The following is a 21,748-nucleotide window of genomic DNA, read 5'->3' on the forward strand; positions in this document are numbered from 1 at the left end:
GAATAATTAATGAAATTATCCTAATATTACTCAATTGTATAGGTAGAATAATATAAATGTTCGATGTTTAAGAATGTAGAAATACTAAGAATGAGTCTTTTTGAAACAGATTTAATCTAAATTTCTTTTTAGTAGAATTTTCAAAAAGAAGCTTTTTCCTGGCGTAAGAACTTGAAAAAGTAATTAGCAGTAATATAAAAAGAGAAAATAGCGGCAAATAGAGAAAAACTACATACATAATGTCACATCATTAAAACAATGTTATAATTTTTAATTCAAGCGAATCATTTCCTTTCTTAAATAATTGGTATTAGCCAACTCAGTAATTACAGAAAATTTTTCTATTTGTGATGAATAATAAAGTAACTGACTAAGTTAGAAAAAATAATGAAATCTTAAAAGGTAGTTCAAACATTTAAATCTGAAAAGTAGAAAAAGAACTATATTTCACTAACTTAATCAACTAGAAAATTAAACTTAATTATCAGTAAACCTATAAAATTAAACCTACCATGAGAATACCTTTTATCTATCAACAGAAATCTGCTAAAGAGAGCAAATCTTGGTAGAAGACAAAAAAGTTTAGAAAAGTAATTTAAAAATGCAAAATAACTATTTCGTTTACTAGTTAAAAGTTGTTTACATATACTTTCAGGTTTTTTTTATTTCGTTATTCCACTTCCCAACTCTAAATTGAAATTATGAATTGAACTTAAAATTGTTTGAAAGAAATCTCTTGAAAGTTTACTCAAGATCAATTAAAAACAATTAAATACAAAGGTAATGAATAATTAGATTGTTATTGTTTACATGTTTTCAAATCGTGATTCTTCCACAAAATAGTATAACATTAGTATTGTTTTCCTAAAGATACTGAACTGTAAAAAGTAACTTTCCCCTTATGTCTACATTTACACATCAATTTTGTTATTTTAATCTCTTGTTGTAACATTAATAGCATTATATTCTTCTTCTTTTGAGGCACTACAGCCTGTTACAGCAGCATCTGTGCAGGCCATCCGAAGTAGTTTCTGCCATCTGGGTCTATTCGCAGCAAGACTCTTTCAGTTTCCCCCATTTACTATATGAAGGTCCTTCAAGTGAAGCCACCTAATTGGTGGTCTTCCCATTTTATTATTATTTTTTTATAGGAGTAAGTCAGTTTTTTTTTTTTACTGGGATTGAAATTTGAGTTATCAGTTTGGAAACTAAGTCCGAGAGATATTGATATTGCTAAAACCTATTATCTTGTACAGTATTAATAGAAGGAATAATTTTTACTAATTTTTAATTCTTACTTGAATTTAAAAATTATTTTTTGATTGAATTATATAATAATTCCTATTCCTTGAAGAACTGTGGTATTATTTTAAAAAGTAATAGTTCATTCAATTAGGCCTGATTTTTAAAAAAAAAAATGGGTTTAAAATTATCCAGTTAGTAACAAAAGAGGCTATTTAAATCATTTTGGAACTTAAAAGTTACATCCATTAATGAGTACTTGTAATAGAAACTAAACTTGTAACATTTTCTAATAATATTTATATAAACTTCACTCTTTTCACTAGCTTATCGAAAAAGGATTTCAAGGACAAGGTACTGTTAAAAATAAATTGTTTTCATAGATAAATGCTTTCAATTATTTAACTTTTTTTTTTTTAAATTTTATATTCATACATAGTATCTTTAAAAATATATATCAATATCAGTAAAGTAAAATGTATATAAGCATATAAATAAATAGAGTCCAGTACTACACAACAAGCTTTTCTAAGAGAAATCAATTCAATTTAGTATTCGTAGTAAATTAACACAGTTGTATTGAAAAAGATATCAAATTGGTAGAAGTTCTTAAATTGTGTCAACTGTTCTAGAAAAAGTTTAAATAGAATCATGAAATGAGTAAATAAGGAATATTTCAAAAACACATGTTTAATGAATTGGTAATTAACTTTAGTTATAGTAGGATTTCTCCATTAATTTAGATAGTCTCATGAATTGCGAAAGAAGTAGTAAATGCAGTCTTTTAGTAGGGATAATTTTGATTTGAAAAAAATATTATCTGGTAAAATTAGACGTAGGTAAAACATCAAAGAAATAGGATTATAGGACAATTTCTTTTACCTAACATATTGTTAATGAAAATAAAAAGCAGGACAGAAAAATATAAACGCTGGTTAGCTCATGAATGAAGAAACTTTCAACAACTAAATTTAAATTAATCTAAGTAGCTTCCATGAAAACACTGTTTTGTATCAACATTTATAATTTTTCGATATAACTTAATTCAGTGAATAGACTTAAATGATAAAGTATAAAATGCTTTGTTGCAATGTGTTTTATTTATTTTTGGATCAAAACAAGCAAATGTTAGTGATAGAAAGGAAACAAAAATAACAAATGGATAAAATTTAAGAAAATAAAGTTGCATAAAGAAAATTTTCTTTCTATCCCCTTGCATAATTTAGACATCATAGTATAGTTATTATTTTTTTTTCATTATAAGTTTAGAGCAATTTTCTTTTATTATTACTTTTTGAGCAAATTTAGAATGATTTTATAAAACAGTACCTGTTTTGAAGGAAGTTAAAAGCAAACATTTAATCCAATTTTGCTCTAAGTTATTTAATGCTTAATAGAATGGAATGAATCATATTTAGATTACCTTAAGAGCTCATCTTGTAAAAAACTATGTTTTTAAAAAGTTTCGAGCAACAATCATATCACTGTGATTAATACTGACACTGATTTCCCAAGCCAGAATAGTATTAAAAATCAGGAACTTGAAAAAAGTTAATAGGGTTTGAAAAATTGTTTAACACTCAATAACAAATTCAGACAATACTGACAAAATTTACGAACCTACTTTTAAATACACTTTTTTAACATCTTAAATGCTTAAAGTTGTTCATTTACACTAGGGGTGCACAACATGCAGCTCACATGCGGCTTGCTTACTGTTGATGTCGAGTTAGCAGACGCTTCTGAACACAATGAAATATTTGTTAAAAAAATAACAAAATTTCAAAAAATTTTAGTCATCACTTTTTAATGCGCTCAATTTGTACTGATTCTATGGTAAATCCATATTGTTTCTCGATAATTTTTTCATTGGCTATTGCTATGAAATTCCACCTGGTTTTTAAAAGATCCAATATTTTTTAATACACTATTACAATATGCGATTTTCGAGTTTGAGTAATTATTGCAGATTTCATCATAAATCCAAGTGTCGTTTCGATCTTTTTTTTTTTTTGGCATTTATAATTACTAAATTCCATGAGGTTTTTATACACCTAATTTATCACTTTTGGACGTTCTTTTACGTACCCATTTCATCATAAATCTAAATGATATTTTTTAAAGGCAGTTATCACTATGCTTTACTTTGTGATTTAGGAAATCAAGAATTTTTTTGAGCTATTATTACAAAACACAAATTTGAAATCGCTCATTCAGATAATTACATTTTGACATGCTCTGTTTTCCTAATTTCATCATAAATCCAATTGACATTTAGATCATTTTTGGCATTTATAACTACTAATTTCCATGTGGCTTATAAATTCCTGATACATTTAATCCGATATTACGACTTGTGACTCATAAATCACGCAATTTAATTGATAACTTTTCTGTCGTATTTAATTTGTGCTGATTGCATTGTAAATCCAAGTTTTTTTTTGGCAGTTTCTGAGATGCATTCTCTCAAAGTTTTAAAAATTCTAATTTTTATTACAACATGCAAATTTTAAATCACGTATTTTAATAATTACTTATTTGTGCGCTTTACTTGTGCTAATTTCATCGTAAATTTAATCAAATATTTTTTTGCTGCATTTATTGCGATACTTTTCTTCATGATTTTTTACGATCCTATTACTTTAACTACGATGTTAATACGACAGGCGAATTTCTAATTGCTAATTTAAACAATCACTATTTGATACATTTTATTTGTGCATATTTCACTGTAAATGTAAGCAATTTTTTTTGTCATTTTGGTAGTTGGCACTGCGCATTTGCAAGTGGTATTCAGAATCTCGATATTTTAATACAATGTTAATGCACCATGAAAAATTCGAAAACTTGAGGAAAATGAGAGCTTTTAGACAGCTTACTGTTAATAATTTATTTTGCTTTAAATTTTTTTAGGAAAAAAACTAAAAAGGATACACTTTCTATTTAAAATCTCTATTAGCTCAAGAAATATAAAAATAATATCTGAAAAATACCAAATAAATATTGAATTTTATTTTGTACTATAATGGATTTGTTTTAATTTTTGGTTTTTGTTTAAACATTATAAATTTTCCTTGATAAATTTTTTTACTTATTGTGAAAAATGGAATTTTTTTTTTTTTAAAGTATCAGTTCTTTTTATTTTAATAAGTTCAAATAATTAAAAGTATTTAATTTTCTGCAAACATGTCATTAAGTTTACAGTGTAAAAACAAACATGTCTAAATATGTGTGCACCCCTTTGCTAGGCTACCTGTTGTGCAAATGGCCCTTCACTCAAAGAGATTGTGCACCCCTAATTTACACTAATATGTTCCACTAGTGATAATAATGACAATGTTATCAATTTGGTGTAACTAAACCTTCTTAATTTTTAAATAATATAACTTCAGTGCTCTAAAATGGTTAATACTTAAAATATATTTTATAAGTAAAAAATGAATTTTACATTCAGTTTTTAATTCAAGCAAAACAACCAATAATAGACTTATGCCAAAACTACAGACACACACTTTTCGAAAATAGAATTTAAAAAAATTAAGATGAAAATAAAAATAATGAAATAGAAAGATTAAGTAAGTATAAATGCAAAAAACCAACACCTAACTAATGAACTGAAAAAAGGAAAAAAAAAGAAATGATGAACAGAAAATTCATGCAATATAAAAAATAAAAGAAAACTCAAAACTGAAAATATAAGTCTGAAATTTGAATCCATGCAAATGCAAGCAATGCAACAAAAAATTGTTTTCAAGTAAAATACACAGAAATAAAGAAACATGTAGCAGTAATCACCACTAAGCCCAGAAGATATTGTATCATCATCATCTGTTATGCTGTCAGAGGCATCCAAATCATCAGGAATTCTTGGGCCTTGACCAGAATTTGGATGGCTTAGACTAGGAGCAGATGGTGTTGAAGGCATACCCATGCCACATGATTTCAAACTGTTAGATTTTTTCAATTCATATGGAGGAAAGGGTAAAGCACGTTCAGGAGCAGGGGGCCTTCGCCGACCAGTAGCATACAAAGATGATGGTAAAGGCATTGGGTGTGGAGGAAGGCGAGGAGAATAATGGACCTGGCTATGGTATGAAGGAGGAGGAGATGCATTGCCAGTAAATGTACCAAGAGTTGGAGGTGGATAAGCAAGATCAATGCCTGAATTAGGATCTCTATCATGACGAGATGGGGGTAAAGGTGGAGGAGGACCATTGTTGTCCCGAGATTTCATTGAAACAGAACGATCCAAAGATTCTGTACTTGGGAAAGACTGATGATATATGTCTGTAAGAAAAACACAAGTAAAAAAAGAATAGGAGAGAATGATAGTAACTGTTTCCATGCAAAGAAAGTTTGGGCAAAGTATCTTAAACACAAAAAAGAATTTTAATGTTTAAATATTAGGTGAAACAGAAATAGGAGCTTGAATGAACTTAAGGGTTCCGAAGACAGAAAATAGAAAATTCAAGTATCATTAAAAACATCCATAAATTACACACATAATGAAACAAACATATAAAAAATGCCAGATTTATACATACATAATGCTTTAAACCATGCATATCTGATAAAAACAACAAGAAAATTTTATTTAAAATTTACAAAATCTGCCAGCAAAATTTTAATAAGAGTTTTGCTTACAAAAAAATATAACATTAATAAAGTATAAAATTACAAGAGAAAAATTGCCACTGACTTTTTAAAAAAAACTTTTTTAAGTTCAAATAAAATGTAAATGATTAACAACCATAACATAAAAACTAAAATTAAGTCTTAATTAGACAGCATTTCATGTTTACAATACCTGCATGTAAACTTCTCCTGTTTTTAATTTGGCTAGGTTTTACTAAGTGTTCTCCATTTTCTTGATTAAAAACACTGGCATAAAGGTCACTGTCATCACTAGGACTCAAAGGCGGGCCATCAATAAAACCAGTTGGTGACACTGAACCATCATCTGGTCCATGGACAGCTTCTACTGGCAACTGTTCATACAGACCTTCTGAATCTCCACTGAAAAATATATGCAGTATAAAAATGAAGTTTATAATATGGTATTAGAAACACGGTGCATATGGCGTTTAAGAATATAAGTAAAAATTCTAAAAGTAACGTTCTAAAAGTTTGCCTTTATGTTATTTGAATGCTTTTGAGCATAACTACTTATAAATTAAGAAGAAGCAAATGGAATCAGAAATCAAGAAAACATTAAAAAATAAAATCAGAAAATCTTTTTTTTCCCATTGTTTCTTTTTTAAATCATAATTTTGCAGTTAGAACTGAAAACCATAGTTACACTAATATATTTTTCAGAATAAATGCTAAACTATCATAAAACACTGGTATAAAAAATTTATGAAGTGAAAAAATGAAATGAATATAAATAAATGTAAATTAGTCGTCCTTAAAAATAAAGATGTATTAAAACTGAATTGGAAGAAAACATGAGAGAAATATCGTTTTTAATTTAACTGTTTCCAATTAGCATAGTTATTTTAAACACTTTTTCTCATGCCTGTTATGTTTTTTTCCCTTAGGAAGTATTAATGATTGTTTTGCTGCGTTTTTCTTGAAGCTTTAAAAAGTTACAAAACAAAACACAATGAAATCTTGATTTTTTTTAAATTATCTTTTTTGCATCATTCAAAGAGAAAGCTTTTATTTCTTCATTAACACTTTCACATTTACATCTCCTTTTCATAAATCAATATACATAACTCATGATGTCTTTATTGCATTTAGTGTAAATTTCAGTTATTTTCCATCAATAAAGAAATTAATCTTTTAAAACATTCGAATATTTAGAAAACATTTTCAAACCTTATCGAGATATTTGTAGAGTCTGGACTTGGGATTTTTAAAAGGCTTGTTAGTATTGTTTTTTGTTTAGACATAATAAATAAAAATTTACAAGATTAATTGAATGAGTAAATAAATATTTTCACTGCAAATCCACCTCTATTTTTTTTCTCTTTTTTTGTTTGCTTTCACTCCAGAATACAAGAAGCAGCGACAGCTGAAATACGAAAATACGAGCTATCCCGCCGACAGATAAAAAATACGGAAAATCTTATTTTCTATGTGTGAAATCGGAGAAAATAGCTAATATAAGTAAAAATGAGGAAGGGTTAGCAGCTAAGACGTAGTTTGAATTTTCTGTTTTTCTTTGAAGATCGTAAATAAATATAATTATTTTACTTCAATGACTGATTTTCACTAAAAAGCAGGAGAAAAAAAAGAAGAAAAAAAACGAAATGAAACTCTTAGAGAACCGGAGTTTTTGATAAAAGGCTGAAATTCGAGAGACAAAAGCGAAAAAAAATCTCATCCCTGTATGAAGGTCAACCAGTTTTATCCCAAGGAAATGATTTTTAGAGAAATTTTAGAGGGAGGAATGAGGACTTCAATAATTTCGCTCCGCGGAAAATTCAATTCCTCATAAAATATTTTAACTTGTGCAAAAAAGAATTTCAGTGGAAATTAGCGGGAAAAATGGAAAAAAAAAGCGGAAATCCGGGGAAGAATCTCATCCCTGTAAACTAGATTGATAACTATGCAAAGAAAGAATTGAGTGTATTTGGAAATTTTTTTTACGAGTTTAAAATAGTATTTTCAAAAATAAATTATAGAGTTCAAAAACACTTATCGTTCGAAATTTATAGCTGGTTCCCAAATCCCTGAAAACTTTAAACTTTATTCATAAGAAAGAAAAATATCATGACCTTAATACCTCAAAAATTATAAGATAATCCAATAATATGCCAATATATAATCCAATATACATATATATATATATATATATATATATATATATATATACATATATATACACAGGGTTCCCACTCTCAGAAAAAAAATTCCCTGACTTTTAAAGATATATCATTTAAATTTCAATGAAAATTGAGACTATATTTTCATTAGGAAACTTTGATTCTTTAATTTGTAACGTGAAATATAAGATTTTCTGCGTAAAAAAAATATCATTAAATAAAGATTTAACCCTTCAGTTTGACTAAAATATGAAATTTGTACAGCAAATAATTATAAAATAGATGATAGAATTATTTAACTTGAATCTCAATAACTGATTACTGTAACTGACAATTTTAAGACTGTTTATTTTCCAGGTATGATATAGAAATATTCCAGGTTTTTGAAAGAAAAAAAGAAGAAAAAAAAGCAACTTTCCCTGACTTTCCCAAATTTTTGGAGTTAAAATAAAATTTCCTGACAATTCCAGGTTTTCTTTGTTCTTCTGACTCGTGGGACAATCTTTTTGAAAGAATACATTGGCTTCTAGCCACGTTGCTAGTTGTCATACGGTTGCATAAATTAGCAGCTATTCCTCTTCGCAATATGAGAAATCTATAAGTATTATTGCATATATTCTTAAGAAGTTAATTTAAGCAACTCTTTCTAACACTAAGAAAAAACAATTACTTTATAAGCAAATTAAAATTCAATACATAGATTTTAAGATAGTCAACATATTAGGTTTTTGTAAAAAGATTAAAAGTTTGCAAACAATGAGAATATGTGTATAAAACCCTAGGAATAACAAAGAAACAAAAACAAAATTTTGCCCCTGCTTTTATTATTTCATTATTTTATTATTGGATATTTTATTCAGATAAGTTTTTCTTTTATGCAAAAATGCTAAAAAATTCGTTGCTTTAAAATATTTTTTTATTCTCATATATTATTTCATTATATACAATCTTAGTCATGAATGTTTAAAATAAATGTTAATATAAATTGATTTACATATATTATAGATTAATAAACCACTGCTTACATGATGTGCCAGACTATTTCATTATATACAATCTTAGCCATGAACGTTTAAAATAAATGTTAATATAAATTTATTTACACATATTATAAATCAATAAACCACTGCTTACATGATGTGCCAGACTCTATTACATAGGGATATAGTTAAGGTTTCCTAGGAATTGAGCAGTTTTTTGCAATGTAATAAAAAGAAAATAGTTCTAAAAGCTGAAAATAGTTATTTGATAAAATAATATGTAAAATACAAAAAAAAAATCTATAGATTTAGCATATTGCACCTAAACTGATAATTTGGAGCAAGAGAAACTATGTTTCAATGTGGCAAACTGATAATTACTAATTTGTGTGAAATCTACTGATTCTTCATCAGTTACCTTCAATGAAAATAGTATCACTAGTGTATAATGAAAGCCCAAATTGCTCGCCTGGCTTTTTTTATGTTTTCAAAAACATTTTAAGAACATTTACGACTATACTTTTTATGAATGTGGCATTTTTTTTCCTTCATAAAACGCTTAATTACTAATTTGCGTGAAATCTACTGATTCTTCATCAGTTACCTTCAATGAAAATAGTATCACTAGTGTATAATGAAAGCCCAAATTGCTCGCCTGGCTTTTTTTATGTTTTCAAAAACATTTTAAGAACATTTACGACTATACTTTTTATGAATGTGGCATTTTTTTTCCTTCATAAAACGCTTTATGAAAAAGTTGTAAAAAAAAGTTTTTAATGAAAGATATTTGACAAGTATTACATTTTGTAAAAAATAGAACATTATTAAAAGGTTATTATATTAATATTATGGATTTTAAAATATATATGCTTAGAAATTTGAAACATCTCCAAAAAAAAGAAGAAAAAAAAAGGCTCCAGTAGTTGATTGCTGAAGATTTTAATTTACTTCTCTCTACTGCCAATTCATTACTATTTCTCACTAATTCAGCCGTTTGTGTAATTCTTAGGTATTTTCTTCTTTAAGCATTAATGATTACTGATTTGGGGTTCACATTTACATTTTGTACATTTTAAATATTTCATTAATAGAGTAAAAAGTACATCTTACCCATCCTCCAAAGATCCACTGCGTAAATGATAGGATTCTTGCCTGGAAGGCACAGGTGGCGGTACAGGAGTACGGCTACCAATAGAGTAATCAGAATCTTCTAAACTAAATGCTTTTTCAATCTGAGGCTTTCTTTCCCAAACTTCTTTAAAAAAAGGCGTATAAAATGCAGCTGGAAAATACAATAATAAACTAATTATATAGTAAGATGCCAACTAAAGTAGTCAGTTTTTATTTATACAATTATGCCAATTTATACAATTACGAAACAAAACAAAAAATGAAATTTTGGCAAGTATACAATTCACATTTAGATAAAAAGACAAAATCATAGGTTAAAAAATTGCAAAATTTAACTTATTCTCTTCATAAAATTCAAGGTGTGATCAGAGTTACCAATTATTCTAATCTAATAATTGTTTTGCGAATAAAATATGAAATTCTGGCAAAAAAAGTTATTTCTTTATTTCACAAAGTTAACTAAAATCTTGTCATGTGTGAAACTATTTCGGGAAGACAATTTACCCTCCCCCCCTTTTAATTAAACCTTAAAAAAGTTTTATTGTGGTAACATAATTAATAAATGCTTTTTTTGCATAAATGCAAAATATTTTTACACTGGCCTTACCATTCATATGGCAGGTAATAATACTCATATAAAATATCCTCAGTGGTAGACAGATCAGGGGTTAGAGTCCCCTTGCCGTCATGTTAACCATGAGAGGTTTTCCTCTTCATATAATGAAATGCAGATTAGTTCCTTCAAAAAGATCTCTATGAAGGCCAATTTTTTTCTAATGCGTGACACAGAAGTTCCCTTGTCTTCTGGGTCGGGTTTAAAATTACAAGGTCACGGTGTTGAATATTTATAGTAGTAAACTCAGAATTGGGTTGGCTGTTCAACAGCAGTTATAAAATAAATGCTGCATCATAAAAATAATCAATAAAAATGAAAGAAAATGTTTTAAAAAAGGGAAAATCACAAGGAAAGCACCTAAAAATGGTTTTAAAAAATAAATCTGTGGATTGTGTTTATTGTTTTGATTCTGTTATCGAAAAAATAAAAAATAATAATTATTGTATTGGTACCTTTTTTAAAAGATGTAAATAATCCCAGAATAAGGATTTCACTTATTATTAGATATTTTTATACCTATTGCAAGTTACTGAAACATTCAATTGTAGCATACATAGAATAACAATGAAGAAATTAAAAATGAAATGCACAATTAATGCTTCAAATAAAAACAAAACACATAGAATGAAAAAGAATAGAAAAATATGGAATTCTCAGTTTTTAAAAAACTGTAAAAGAATTTTATTTAAAAAAAAAATAGATCATTCGGCAATAACATTTTTCTAAGTATAATCATTACATGCATAATATTTTCTTGCACTACGCATATGTAACCATGATGAAACTAAAAACTCTAGATAAGATATTAAGCATTCACTAAACAGTAAAAAAAGTAACAAGAAAAAAGTTTAAACTTAAAAACATAAGCAAACATCAGTAGTTCAAATAAAAAAAATTCTTGACTGTTTGCATGGCAAATTTCAACATCGAATGATAAGTTCAATAAACCCCCTATGGCAGAATTTTTTTGAGCTATCTACGACTAAACTCTCTAGCACTAATATCTTTCTGCAAGATACTTCTAATGCTAACAAACATATATGTTACTAATTTAAAATAACAAACACCCTGTGTTTACAATATATATATTTATATATGCATAATTTTCTTAATTGAACATGCAATAATTTTTTATTCTAATATTATGGGTGATATTCTCACTTTTTGTTGGGGGGGGGGGGGGGAAACACACAGATTATTTACTTCTTTGCATTTTATAAATAATCATCACAATAAAAAAATATTAAATATCATGAAATCTGCAGTAGTAATTGCAGCAAAAAAAAAAGATCTATGACGAAATCACGTAAATTGGACACCTTAAGAGCGTGTTTTATTTCGAGATTAGGTTGTTGTAATAAATAATATCGTATAAAAAATATTGGATTTAAAACTAAGGAGAAATCCATAGCAATAAATTCCAAAAATTTGATAGAATTATTGCCTTACATTTAAATACTCAAATGCACGATTCAAATGTTCCATATTGTTTGAAATACATTGGATTGTTTAAAAACCGCATGAAAATCAATATCAATAACTGCCGAAAATATAATCGAAACATTACATCGATTTACGATACTATAGGTGTAAATTGAGGACGTAAAAAAGTGAATATCTAAATACAGGATTCAAATATTAAGTGTAAATTTCTGTAAAAAAGAAAAAATAAAAAAAATTTTTTAAAAGAAAAATCTTTTTGCCAGAGCTCTGTTAAGTTCTGCGACAATGTCGCTGCTATTCTGCCACTGGGAATTAACCATTTATTGAATGAACTATAATAAATTTCGCAGTTTGGAATATTATTGAGGAAAATTACTTTTCTGTTGGCTTGTGGAGCTGGAAGTCATGAAATGAGCTTGCAACTTATCAGCTACAGCATTCCCTTCAGTTATTAATTGATGAGAAAGATCACTAGAAAAGAAGGCATTTGCACTTCCTGTTTCAGTTACAGCTAAAATTTGAATCGGAATGTTTGGGATATTCATCGAAAATGCACTGAAATGAAAAAATATTTTCATGTAGAAAAATAAGCAGTAAAATTTTTCTTCACTCAGTATTTTTTCTAAAGCTTCAATTTAAAATTTTAATAATAACTATACAAATGATTCACCTAAGTGTAGCTAAGGATGCTTTTCGTTTAGTTGAAAATACTAAGATAAAGCCATGGACAAGCTCATCTCGATAGGAATTGGCACCATGGTAAGATGTGACACGGACTTCTACACTTCTTTTGGACTCACCAAGATAGGTTTCTAAGGTTACAGTATGGGGTGTAGTTACAAAACAGCACTGATGACTTAACAATGGACCTAAAACATGTTCAACTGAATAGGGATCTCCACAGAGCATACACATAATGATCCTAAAAAATATAAAAATAACAATTCCATACAATATAATTTAGTGAAACAAAAATCCATCAATTATGCAACAATTAGTATCTATGCAATAAAAATACTTATAAAGCAATATATTTTAGAATGACAATTGGGAGAAGATTTAATCTATCATAAAAACACACAAATATCTAACTTTAGACTTTGTATTGCAACTAGGTCCAAATGCTAAAATTTTGAGTTTCGTTAAAAAATTAAATCAATTTCAGATTTTTGAATGACCAGCTATGCAAAGGTCTACTAAAAGTATTTATGTCTTAATAATTGGTATGCACGTAGTAAAACATAAAATAACGATCAGGACTGTGATTTACTCTTTTCATATAAAGTATTGACACTTGTAAATCGATGTGTTTTTCTCAAAATTCTAAATCTTCAATTTTGAACCCCCCCCCCCAAACAAACAAAATTGAGAGAATTTTTTTTCGCAAACATAATGAACTTAAGTCTAACAGTTTTGCATTAAGAACATGTAATGAAAATTTCAAGAAAATCAAAAATATTAAGCACCTAAACCAGTCTGATCTGCCAGACTTTTACAAAAAAACTGGCTCTTTAATCTCAAAACGAAAACACAGTGATAACGCTCCTTAAGAGGCTGTTCACCTTGGAGACCTGCTGCGGATATGGGTACGGACCGGCATTAAAATCACACTCTCTCCCTCGGATTTGCAAGGGCCGGCAGAGGCGCACCGGACATCGCAAGAGCCACGGTGCTTTTACGAGAACAGAGTCTCCATCTCCGGGAGAGCCGATTCCAGGGACACGAACTAAAAATTTATTTAGTTCCCTCAATTCAGTATTAAATAAATTTTTTACACGATTACAGCTTTTGTTGATTGGAATCTTACTGTTTTTTAATTCAGCTGATAATAACGAATCAATAATTGTGAAACTTACGAAATTCTACCCTTAAAGATTTGTTACTGTTTTTACTGAAAACCATAGAAAAAGAAGCGTATGACCTCTAGTTCATCACCGTAAAAGTTTGATAATGTAAAATTGCTAATTGAGCTTTTTTTTCATAGAACCACAGAATTCCTAAAACTTTTAAAGTAATGAATAATGTAAACATTTAAAAATTGTGAGTTGTTTATTTTGACGATTCCCTAAGAATATTAGCAATTCCAAAAGTCGTATTGCAGCACATTGATCATAATTTGGTTTTTCATGGGCCTGCATTGTTATCAAAAATATTAGCATTAATTCAATTGCTTGGGTGAAGTGTTATTTCTTTTGAAGAAAAATGTCTGAAAATGAGTCAAGCTTTGTTTGAAACCATAGAAATCATTTCAGCAGCAAAATACTTGAGTGATAAAAAATAAAAATTCTAAAAAGACCAATTGAAATAGAGAGATAATGTAAAATTATTTATAATGCAATTAAGGAAGTTTTATGAAACAGTTAACATTTTAACAGTTAACAGAGTTACAAATAAATTGATAGAACATATAAACATAATACATGTTCTTAAAGAGTTAAAAATGTGCAAGTAATCAAAGCTTTTATTTAATTACAAAAAGCTACAATTGCTGGAATTTGAAAATAATACAAGGACAAATACCTAATGTCAGAAGTTATGGATTGCTCAGGTAAAGTATGGTATATCTGAAGTAGGCCAGCTCTTCTTTGGATACTTTCAATCAATGACTGTAAGGCTTGAACTAGACTTGTAACATCAAAACGTTGTTCAGGAGAATCATCAGCACAACTTACATCCAAAAAAGGACACTGAAGGCTAAAATAGAAAATTGATGAAATTTTAAAATATATAACTTTCAAACGATTTGATCAATTGCAATAAAATTGATATTTTTTGAGCTGAAAGAGCACAGAACACTCAAAAATTTCATAGAAGTATTAAGTAATGGGTCAGGATGAAGTTTTTTGAAATGCACAATTGCACTTAGTTCTTATTGCACCTTCAGTCCTAACTCACTTTCAGATGATTCTTGCAGATAAACCAAACATTTTGGAAAAATTGTATCATCTGCAAATATTTTAGAATATATCATGTGAAAATGAAGGGCATTAGTTTCAGAATTAACTTCAAAAAAGGTTTTTAAAGGGTCCCAATGTAAGACAATGTTCTGTTGTTAGAAATTTCCAGTGTCCCACTGATATGATTTAAATTCAAAGGTTGAAGGTGTGAAATTTTTTTCTTAACTTAGCCCTTACTGATTTTTAATGTGTCACCTTTTCTGCATCGTTTTTCGTTTTTTAAGCTTTCCAACTGAAATTATCCTTGTACTTTTGTGTGATGCATGATGAAAATCCTTCATTAAATTTATTAAAAATTCTTTTTAATTATGAAATTCTTTTTCTTCTGGTACTGTCCAGTGCCCTAAATCAATGTCATGAACTGACAAAAATATGACTCTAATCAAATTTTGTTTTCAAATGAATTTGTATTTCTTGTAATTTTATCTTTTAATTGCCCTTTTCTACTCTCACTTTTGTAAATCAAAGGTTTTTCAAGAGTTTATTGATGTTCTTCTGATAGCTTTTCAAAGTACAATGATTATTTCCAAATTTTTCTTTATTTTGTTGATACATTTTTACAGCTTTTTTCATTGAGTTTTTGAGAATATCACTTAAATGCTGTTTTTTAGTAGAAGTATCTTGCCACTCATGGAAAGATAGGCTACAAAAAGTGATATTTAAAAATTGAAATTCAAACGTCATAATAACATCATATTGAAAATAGAAAAACCACGTTAAAGAAGCCGAAAAAATGATAACTAACTGGTGATAAACTATCAACTAATGACGTAAAATAATGATGGAATCGTCACAAATCTAACGTTTTGAAAAAGGGATGATGCAAAATTGGAATTCTCATCTCATAACAACGTATTAAATATATAGGAATCAATTTGAAAAACTATAATGAAGCAGCCACAAAAAGATTTTTAAAAAAACATGTGGACTTTTAAAAATGAATAAAAAATATTAATCGATAAAACTAAATGTTCTTTATCAATTAAGAAATTTTCAGAGAAATAATTTCCATTTTTTACAAAAATGGGCCCTAAAAATAAAACCTTGATCGACCCTAGAATATTAGAGTATAGTGTTAGAATTTCAAAGAGGAAAAGCAATCCCCATGGTTCCCAAAAGTTCTTAAAAACGAGTTTAATTGAATTCATTTATCTAACTTTGACAATAGAGGATAAAGAAAATAAAAATAAAAAACAATAATTTATAAAAGATAATAAAACACTATTTATCTCAATATATTACTTAATAAAAAATAAGAATAAACAATCTGAAGTATATCCACCCTTCTACCAGTTATGGATTCTAGCAACCTTAACCCTTTTCCTATTTAAAGTTTTCTAAATTGCAAAACCACAGCATGCTATGGTTCTGTGAAATTTGGCTCAATGCCAAATGGGGTAAAAAAGAAACTCTTGCATAGAAAATGTGTTTTACAGTAAACACGAAGGTCGCAAGTTTGGCACTGGCCAAATCAAGCTCCCGGGCTTTTCCAGATTTTGGCTCATGCATAAAATTATCCCACATTTTCTTGATTTTTTTTAGCCAATTTCCAAATTCCCTAACTTTTCCCGGTATTCCAGGTAGCGTAGCAACTCTGAATGTGGTTTTCCAGTTAAGTAATAAATAGTTCTTTTCAATTTATTCTTCCTTTCTATCTTTTTCTAGCTACTATAAAAATATACTCTTGTTTACATTTTCATATATAAATTTAAAAGCTTAAATTATTTATTACAAAAGTAAAAAAATAAATAAATTCAGTTAATTCAGCAAAAAATTTTGCTTATAATATTTTTTAAAACAATCCATATATTTTAATAAAAAAATATATATTACTTTTTGTTTTAAAAATTTTGTTTAAAATATATAATTTATAAATTGAATAAAACATATTAAATAGTTATCAACCATTTCAGAAAAGAAAATTAGAGATAAAATCAGGGATCTGTCTAGATTTTTCTGAAAGGTACCTATTTTGTAAAAATTTAGACATAATTTGTGAAAAATTAAAAATTATGTTAAAAAATCAACACAAAAACATGGTAAAAATATAGATTTATCGTTTCTTAAGGGATACAATAATAAAATTTTAAGAAAAAGTATCTTGAGAAACTACCGTTTTTCCTAAAGTTAAATTTGTGAAGGTACCGCTAAACGGTAGTAAATTCGGCCAGGACAGATCCCTGAAAATGCAATCGTCTCAGATGGAATTTAAACAAAGGAAGAACCACTGGTGGAAGGCAGGCAGCCTAATCGTTACACCACTAACACATTTGTTAGTTTAAAAGTAAGTAAACAGAAATTTTAATGGAGCATATTTTACCCTAAGGCAGATTAGGAGACTAATTAAACCATATCCAAGGTTTTCAAACACTCTGTTTAATTCAAACTTGGCTTTGTTTAAACAGGAATTTTTGAGATGTGTACTTCCCTTGTCAGCATATTAGCAAAAGATAAGATATATAGTTTTTCATAACAAGTCACTCTTACTGTTACATCTGAATGATACAAATTGTTTTTTGTTATTAATATTATTATTGCTCACTGGTTAAGTCTTTTTATGGTAACTATAATTTTGGAATGCTCTTCGTCATTCAACATAATGAAACTAACATCGTCTTCATAGCTAGACGCTATCAACATCTCCGCAGTTAGACGAAATCAAAGTCGCCTTCGTCAGAACAGCGACAGAGTAAGCAAGGATCATCACATGTTAAATCGTTAAACCATAAGTGTTGTCTTATACCAATGGCTTAAATTAGATTTCTGATGCATTGCCTAAAACGGAAATCACTATCGGCAACTAAATTCAGATCTCTGATGCATCGCCTAAAACGAAAGTCACTATCGGATGCTTATATCAGATTTCTGATGCATCACCTAAAACGAAAGTCATTATATCAGCCTGCCGATATATTCATTACATCGATATTTCGCGATGCATCGATTTATAGCCCAATCCTATTTGACACAACCTTTTTTTTGCCCTTTATTATATTTCTTGATTGTTTTTCAGTTTTCTGAAAATTCCCATAAAATCTCAATTGATGAAAAATTCTTTGATTTTATGTTTCTTTATGCAATATTTCCTAGGTATAAATGCATTAAAGATAGTAAATATTTGCACTTTATTAATATAAATTAAACTAAGTCAAACTAAATCAGAGCAACAGCATATACAGTAACTTTTTGGTTAGCAAGCTGTTTTCATTACCCCATCACCAAATAACTATATCATGACCCAATTACTATCATCCATTTTAACTTACTGATCCGAATTCTAAAAAAAAATTCACAAATATACATATAATTACCTTTTAGCTCTATTCTGTCCTTCTTCTCTTAAAAAAATTAGATCTTTTTCATTAATACTATCATCAGCAGCAAATAAAATAACAATAGGAAGACCATGAAAAGGCAATCTGTCTTCTTGTTCTAAATTAGATAGCAAGGTCTTTTCTAAACTATCTCTGATATATTCCAAAGTAGTATGATTAGAATAAACACAAAAACAACCTAAAATGAAGCAAATAAATAAATCATAAAAAGTTTGAAAACATATAATGCAACAAATATGAACAAACAAACATTATATATATATATATATATATATATATATATATATATATATATATATATATATATATATATATATATATATATATATATATATATATATATATATATATATATATATATATATATACATATATATATAAATTAAATTTTTTTTTTTAAAGAAAGGGACAGAAGGTAAATAAACCAACATAAATGCAGATATAAAAATTTTTTAATTTAAAAAAATGAAATGATTAAACACGGCGTAATATAACTTGAGTTATTAAGAACAAAATTTGCTAATAAAAATCAACATTTTTGGATAATCAAGGCATTAACAAGTACATTTAGTTTTAAAGTTTATAGTCAATAGTATTACATTTTAATAGTTATATTCATTCAAATTTTCCTTAACTATGACTATTAAAGCATAACTCAAACATATTTTTCTTTTAGGAGTTTCGTGAGGAGCTGAAAAATGATGTCTTGATCAGATGCCTAATATTGCAGCAATATGGAATATTTATAAGTTTAATAACTAATGAGATGAGAACAACAAATATGAGAAATGTTCAGAATTTGTTATTTTTATTTACATACATCATGCATTACTACTACTATTAATACAACAAAATATACACCTATAAGGCAGTTTTGAGTTGAATATACTACTCCTTTTTACAATATATAAAAATATAGCAAGAAAAAAAGATAAATTGAAAGTTTCAATAATATTTATATATGCAATGTAGTTTAGAAATAAAAATAAATAAGAATTCATTTCATATTTTTTATCAATAATTTAGTAAAAAGCATTAGTATTTTTTTCTATAATTAAAATTTTACAAATCTAGTCATTAAAAAGATTTTTTAATGCGTATTATATGCTCAATTTAAAATAAAAAGTAAAATTATTTAATTAAGCACAGTGAGTTGTAGCATTAAAAACAAAAATATATTCGTACTGGTTTAAATTTTTATTGTACAAACTCTACTATTTAGGTTGTTTTTCTAATCAAATTTGCTTCCATTTTTAACGTTTATAAAGTTCCAAGTTTATTTTTTCACTTCTTCTTAAGGATATAAATAGATTATCATTATATCCTTAAATTATATCATTATATTAAGGATCATTTTATTTCTAGATATAAATAAAATGTTATTATTATAATTGAATTTTGCCATATTTACTTAAAAAATATACATTTTTGTCCTAAATTGATCGCAGCTGTGCTTAAAATTAATTCAGAATAATTATTTTTGAAAATTCGTTCTCTAATCTGTTTATAAATTAGTCATTTTCTATATAACTGTACCAGATTTTTTCAAAATTAATATATTTCGTTTAAAAAGATTGCGGTTCCACATTGTTAACGTACAATCTAACTAATGTAGTAATTATTTTTATACCCCTTTTATAATTTTTTTTACAAGTTTTTGAAAATATTAGTAAAGTTCTAATAAAAGTCAGCTCTTTTAATTTCAGCCGGCCTTTTTAAGTGGTTTAAATTAAAAAAATCTGACTTGGCTAAAATCTGTTAATCCAGGAATGTTGCATAAATATTATATTAAAAATATCATGATTTTCAGAAGTCTCTCAAAAATCAATAGTACTAACTGCCTATAAATTCATGGAACCATTACGTTAAAAAGTGAATACTTAAATAAGCAAATTGACTTTTTGTATCGCAATATTATATGAAATATATATCTGGATTTAAAAATATCATGTGGAAATCAATGGAAATAACTGCAAAAAAAAACTATTGCAATACTGCAGAGGTTCAGCGCAAATTCAGGCCGTTGAAAAGTACTTACTCAACTGCACAATTTCAAATTGCTAGTGATTATTAGAATATTTTGATTTAATTGTAGCCAAATAAAAAGGGGCAAATATAATCATTGATTAAATAATTCTTCCGTAACAAATAATAATTCGTATTAATAGCAACTCATTTGTTTTTTCCCACAGCAATTGAGTAATTATAATCGAAGCCAATACATATTTTTCTTTTAATCTCATTTTCCTGAAGTTTATCCAAAGTTGCATCTCTCTCTTAAAAATCTGCACAAAAAATAGATGATGTGCATCAACGAAAAGGAGTTGCACATAAGGAAGAAATAAATGTTTCGCCGATGAGGTTTTGCAAAATTTAAATTTCAGATTAGCGGAAGTAAGAAAAAATTTGTCAAATATTAAATTTTTGATTCCCGGAAGTCCATGATTAACAGTCTTCAGATTCATGGAATTCTGAGAATTAGCCAAAAAAAATCCTATGCCAGTAGTTATTTAAAAACCATAATATATCCATCAGCATTACAATGGTTTAAACGGGATCTTTACTTGGATATAATCTCTCTTTCCTTGATGAAAAGCTTTAGACTTTTTTTTCATTATTAATTTAAATCTAGAAGGTAATTCTTTGAAATCAGCCACAATACTATATGTGAAAATTTAACTTAGTGAAGAAATTAAGCTTGATTAAAGAGATGGATTTTAAAAAAAAAATTTGAATGTTGATGAAAAAAAGCATTTCACATACTTACAAAATGTAAGTATAAAAAATTTGAGTAAGTATAAAAACATTTAAACCAAGTAACTTAAAATTATGATTAAAAATTGTGAGATAACTTCTTATGTGTTTAAATGACAAGTACAAATGTGCCTAGAAATATTAACCTGGTTAGCAAGTTTATGTCTTCCTTTCACATGGCACAATGCCCTCTATCTATCAAAAAGTATTATGGTTTTAAAAACCAAATCTAAGTGTTATTGAAAATGGATAAGCATAAAAAAAATAATATATATATAATTTAAGGGTAACTAAGAAATTAAACTTACTTTTTACTAATAATCAGAATTGAAAAAAAAATTTTTTTTTTTCTTCCTCAAAACCATTTTTTTTTCTTTCTTTTTCTTCTTCTTCTTTTGGTGCAATATTTAATACAAAAAGTTAACTATCATTTAATATAAAAAGTATTTTTAAGTATCTTTTAGTATATATAAGTATCTTTTTTTTTACTGAATATCATTAGTATAAAAAGAAATTT

General features: G+C 27.3%; 1 protein-coding gene across 38 annotated transcripts in view; it reads right to left on the reverse strand.

The window, feature by feature from the left end:
* The window catches only part of RhoGAPp190 (Rho GTPase-activating protein 190), a 125,039-nt gene that overhangs the window by 59,282 nt on the left and 44,009 nt on the right, over positions 1-21,748 (reverse strand). For 29 of the 38 annotated variants that reach the window (XM_071187881.2, XM_071187876.2, XM_071187868.2 and 26 more), the window contains exons 11-17: positions 18,454-18,655; positions 14,706-14,879; positions 12,856-13,107; positions 12,562-12,740; positions 10,106-10,277; positions 6,050-6,258; positions 5,038-5,529 (exon numbers count right to left, since the gene is read on the reverse strand). In XM_071187881.2, coding sequence (XP_071043982.1) covers positions 5,038-5,529; positions 6,050-6,258; positions 10,106-10,277; positions 12,562-12,740; positions 12,856-13,107; positions 14,706-14,879; positions 18,454-18,655 — 1,680 coding nt within the window. The remainder of the gene's footprint in view (positions 1-5,037; positions 5,530-6,049; positions 6,259-10,105; positions 10,278-12,561; positions 12,741-12,855; positions 13,108-14,705; positions 14,880-18,453; positions 18,656-21,748) is intronic. The other 9 variants (XM_071187885.2, XM_071187884.2, XM_016069131.4 and 6 more) reach the window with 1 other exon arrangement.

Source organism: Parasteatoda tepidariorum, chromosome 11, assembly GCF_982258835.1.
Source record: "Parasteatoda tepidariorum strain Cologne lab strain chromosome 11, Ptep-v5.0, whole genome shotgun sequence".
Lineage (NCBI taxonomy): Eukaryota > Metazoa > Arthropoda > Arachnida > Araneae > Theridiidae > Parasteatoda > Parasteatoda tepidariorum.